The 5,188-nt window shown below is 45.8% G+C and overlaps 1 protein-coding gene across 2 annotated transcripts in view; it reads left to right on the forward strand.

Moving 5' to 3' along the window:
- The window catches only part of FOXN2 (forkhead box N2), a 27,804-nt gene that overhangs the window by 5,754 nt on the left and 16,862 nt on the right, over positions 1 to 5,188 (forward strand). The window contains exon 2 of one of the 2 annotated variants that reach the window (XM_009894816.1): positions 4,048 to 4,598. In XM_009894816.1, coding sequence (XP_009893118.1) covers positions 4,062 to 4,598 — 537 coding nt within the window. In that variant the 5' untranslated portion in view covers positions 4,048 to 4,061. Of the gene's footprint in view, positions 1 to 4,047; positions 4,599 to 5,188 lie in introns of those variants that run through there. The other variant, XM_009894817.1, reaches the window with a different exon arrangement.

Consider the following 5,188-nt stretch of genomic DNA (forward strand, 5'->3'; position numbering starts at 1 on the left):
CCTGCTGGGTCATCCCTGTCCACAAGACCCTGCTAGCTTACAGCAGAGACAGCTTTGGTGAATCGCATGACCCTTATATAAAACACTAAACCCCAAATATTGGAAGTGGTAATCTTGAAAACAACAGCTTGGAAGCTGTGTTTTCACAGTCCCGTCTGCTTATGGCCAAGCAGAGCACACATGGGGGGAAAAGAAATTGTGAATCTTGGATGTCATTAAGGGTCTGCATGAATGAAGAGGTGCTTTGGAGAGCATGCCAGCTGACCACTTGTGTGCCTTCAGGTATGCTCCAGTGCCACTGCTGTTGCTCCCCACCAGGCTGCTACAGGTAGAAAGCAGTGTTCTCTCAGCTGAATAGTTACAGATGGTCCTGTGGTCTTCATGGCCCTTGGGTGCTTGAGAGATGAGGAGATCCTGTGGTCCTTGGGTGCTTGAGTGGTGAGGAGGTCCTGTGGTCTGCATGGTGCTTGAGAGGCAAGACAGACATTAACATGTCTGTTAACGTGCCTATCTGTGGTGTACCCCTTGGAGATACCGTGGTTGGTCTTTATCCGGGGGAGGGCAAGCTTTTGGTGGCTTCACAGTCCTTTGCAGTATGAAGGCTGCCAATGTTGGTTTCTTCTTTAGACTGGCGCAGCAGTGGGCCAGCGTAAACTGGACAGAATGAGAGGTTACACTATTCCGGCATCAAGCGAAGCAAGTGTAGGATAGCCTGGTGTAAAGCACGTGACGTGGTTGGGGCTGAGGTGATGCTGTCTAGGAACAGTGGCTGGCACCAGAAGGGCAGCACCAAAATTATCAATTGATGGTTCCTCGATGCTACCAGTCTCGTTACTGCTGTTGCAATGGAGTTAAGTATTCCTTCATTAAAATAACTCTTCCTGTTGCGTACTCTGCTGTTTCTATATTTAAATTACCCTCGATGCAGCAATTCAGCCCACCAGAGAACACCCTTTGAAAACTGCAGTAGTTATGGAACTGTGATTTTATTTTTTTTTCTTATTTATTAGACGATAATAGTCTAATAATGACCTTTATAGCTTTCTAGAAAAAATATTTTGATTTCTGCTGCTGTGTTCACGTAGAAGATGTGTGAGGTGGTGAACTAGGCACTAAGGAAGGTAACACGAGACGTGGGTTTTCGTAATGCATCTACAAAGAGAAACGTGGCGCTAGCCTACGTTATTTACTGTAAGTAAACTGCTTGCAAAGAATTATTTTTTTTAAGTAGGGTATTAATTATTCTAATGATTCTCTACTAAGGCATAATAGCATGCAAACAAATAGCGCTTTGACACCACAATACCTATGTGATTTCAAGTGCCAGTTTAATAAGTTAGTATGTTTTTCTTGCCTCTATATTTTCGAGAAGACTGTGAGAGTGCCTGGGCCATGTCTGTGTTGTAAAACAGACTTTGTTGCCCTGTGTTCACCAAAGGAATAAATACAGTGACCTTAAACTTGGATGTGTGTGTGTGCATGCGCGTATTCTTGATCTGCTGTGCTGACTGAAGATTTGCAAAGGGATATTTCATGCAACATGAACCGAGTGCTAAAATTACTAATACACAGCTGAGAGGTGTAAGCTGGTACGTAGCCACCTAAAGAGGCGCTGAACAAGGAGGTGAAGTTACTTGTTATAAGAAAAATGGTGCGACTTCACGTTGCAGCAGGATTTGGGTTTGTCTCGCTTTATGAATTTTATCGCTGGCTCTTTGTTTGTTTTTTAATTTCAGGAAGGATTGAAAAAAGTGACATAAGCATATGTATATATTGCTGTGCTTAAAGCCAGCAATCACTGACTGCCAATATAAATCTGCTCTGATGGCTTGGGGGAGAAGTAAATTGTAGGGAGAGCAAAGCTATTTTTGACCAGCTATTTAAGCAGTTCGCTTTACTTTACTTTTTTTTTTTTTAATGACTGAGCTGGTAGTTAATCACGCCCATCCCTGCACTTAAGTAGAAAATTTGGGGAGGGTTACCAGCACTTGTACTGGTAAGCATAGGTGCAGGTGTTGCTGTCAAAACAGCTTTGCCATAGCTGGTGTGAAAGCGTATGAGCAGACGAAGAGAGGAGAACAAACTGCTGGTGGGAAACCCAGTGCGCTTTCTGGGGGAGGCACAAATTCTGCACCCCACGCCTGCCCGAGGTTGTCAGGGCTCCAGCTCCTGTTGGGAAGTGTAAAATGGAGGTGTCCCGTTGCCTTTCTGTGTCACCACCTCATGCCTCCATTGCGCACGTCACTCCTCTCCTCCAAAATAAGGAGGCTGGGCAAATCCATCTCCAGGCGGGTTCATAGAATGGTTGCTCAAAGCACCATCCAACCTGGCCTTGAACATCTCTAGGGATGGGGCATCCACAGCTTCCCTGGGCAGCCTGTTCCAGTGTCTCACCACTGTCAGAGGGAAGAACTTCCTAATATCTAATCTAAATCTACCCTTTTTCAGTTTAAACCCATTACCCCTCGTCCTATCGCTATACTCCCTGACAGAGTCCCTCCCCAGCTCTCCTGTAGGCCCCCTTTAGGTACTGAAAGGCCACTATAAGGTCTCCCCAGAGCCTTCTCCTCTCCGGGGTGAACAAACCCAACTCTCTCAGCCTGTCCTTGTAGGTTGATGGGGCGGGCAGTGTAATTGCAGGTACACGGTGAGGCTGTCAGGTTGGAGCCAGCTGGCGGTGTGGTTTTGTAGCTGGGACAGCCAGACCAGCCAGCTTGCCTCCACTTTGTAGGAGAAGATGCAACTCCACGAAGCCACGTGTTTACTAAAAACTGTTGTGAGGAAACATCCGGTAACTGCATAGAGCTGTCTGGTGAGATATGATATGGAAACTGTCTGAGTCTCGCAGTTGAGCTCTTGTGGTAGGAGCTGGAGCATGAAACCAGAATGACAGCACATGTACCAGGACAGGGAACTGGACTGTGGGTTTTTTATTTATTTGGGTTTTTTTACAGTTAATACGAACCTCAGCTTTGCTGGTAAACTGCATCATAGTCAGAGTGCCTTACATTTATAGCAGGCTGGAATAGCTTCTGTTTATATATATGTATAGAGAGATAGATATACACACCACATCTTTAGAGTGGTTTTGTTGGCCTGTACTTCTGGTACGGTTCTGTTGGCCAAAGCTGTAGGTGCAGTGAAGCTCTAACATGGTCACACCAGCAGAAAAAACAGCTGTTAGCATCATATATAGTTTGCTAGATGACTCCTTTTAAAACTCTACCTGCATTAAGATGTTTTTTGTTAGTGTAATGCCTCTAAAGCATGGGTCACCTGTTGGACTGCACATTCTGGATGGCAATTTTTTATAGATACTAATTTATTTTTTTTTTTATCTAGGAAAAAATTCAAAGCAATTTGTCAGCCTTTATTGCTGTGACAGGTCTGAGCTGCTGCCTCAGCAGATGGTCCCTTCCCGTTGAGAGCTGCAGGAGGGCAAAGAAGGTCTTTTGGACCTGGGCAGCTCCATGGGACCCAGCTGAACTGATGGGCTGGCCAGATCTTTCCCTGGTGGAAATAGGAGGCAGTACTGGGGAATATCTGTGACTTGTAGGGGCGGTTGTAAAGACTTCATTTGTGCCGAGACCCCTAATTCACTTTATGCTGACTTAAGTCTTGCAACTTCTTTTTCATTCTTTGGGCACCAAAGGCAAACACTTCTAAATAGGGTATATATTTACAATATAATGAGTATAACTAAACACTTAATGTGAGAGCTGAATGGATTAGATTCTACCTGTTAAGGTCTTTTTCAGATTTCAGATGTTGATATCAAAATAGCTATTATTTCTGTTTCCAAATTGACGTTTCAAGATAGATACAGCAGTTTCCAAGTGCTTACTATAAGTTCTGGTTATAAACCTGGAGGAGTTAACGTGCTCGTGAGATTACCGGGGTCTCGTGTTGGAACCTGGCTCTCATCAGTGACTGCATTACCCCTGCACAGTGTGGGGATGGTATGGCACTGCGTTTGGGTTTGGTGGGCTGCCACTGGACGTGATTTTGAGGATTTGCATTGATTTCTGACTGTCTCCTTTGTTGCAGACCAATAAAGCTAAATGGGTCCAGTCACTGGAATGACTCCGGATAAGAAAGCTGAAACGCCAGGAGCAGAAAAAGCTGCAGGGCTACGGCAGTGTCACGGGATGGGAAGCTTGCCCGACGCAGGCGATGCTGGCAGGCCAAAGGCCACTGTGGTGGACAGAGATTCAGCAGACGACGAGCTCACGAATTTGAACTGGCTGCATGAAAATACTAACCTTCTAACAAACTTCAGCCTCGGAAGTGAGGGTCTTCCAATCGTTAGCCCCTTGTATGACATTGAGGGCGACAGCGTGCCATCCTTCTCGCCGTCCTGCTATCAGAACCCCGAGAAAAAATCCTCCACTTCCAAACCCCCTTACTCTTTCAGCCTTCTCATTTACATGGCGATCGAGCATTCCCCCAACAAGAGCTTGCCAGTCAAAGAAATCTACAGCTGGATCCTGGAGCGCTTCCCCTACTTCGCCACGGCACCCACCGGCTGGAAGAACTCAGTCCGACACAACCTCTCCTTGAACAAGTGTTTCCGAAAGGTGGAGAGAAGCCATGGCAAGGTGAGACCTGGTGGGAGGGAGGTGGATCAAGTTTGAAATTCAGGGGGAATAGAGAAGACTGTTGTTCTTAAGGACTTTAGGGGTTTGTTTGTTTGTTTTTTTTTTCCCCTCTCCACATCGTCTTAATACTTTATTGTAGATGGTTTGGAAATGCCACTTCTGACAAATCACAGGATGACAAAAGTCACTTGGTTTTGTTATTTGGTGCTGACCTGGGTAGAGCTAGCTGCGGTGCATCCTTTTTAAAGCTGTCTAACATGCTATTGCAAAGGACCCTGTTTCTGCTTACAATTTTGTTAGCCTGCAGTGCCCAGCCTGAAATTTCAGATATCTGTCTTAGGATGTCTTTCTGCTGAAGCTTCTTAAACTGGTGCTCTCTCTGTTTTTCCAATGCTGAAATCTTGGGGTGTGTTCCTCCTTCCCTGCTTTTCCAGCACGGCCATGGCTACAACGGCACCAGGAAGCAGAAGAGATGCCAAGCAACTTTCCTGCTTGGCTAGCATGGGTGTTGCTCGTTTGGGTGCAGATGTGGTCTTCTGCAGGCACGCTGTATGTATGTGGCTGTTCCTCAGACTAACAGCTGTCTTGAA

The sequence above is a fragment of the Charadrius vociferus genome, unplaced genomic scaffold (assembly GCF_000708025.1).
Source record: "Charadrius vociferus isolate BGI_N301 unplaced genomic scaffold, ASM70802v2 scaffold411, whole genome shotgun sequence".
Classification (NCBI taxonomy): domain Eukaryota; kingdom Metazoa; phylum Chordata; class Aves; order Charadriiformes; family Charadriidae; genus Charadrius; species Charadrius vociferus.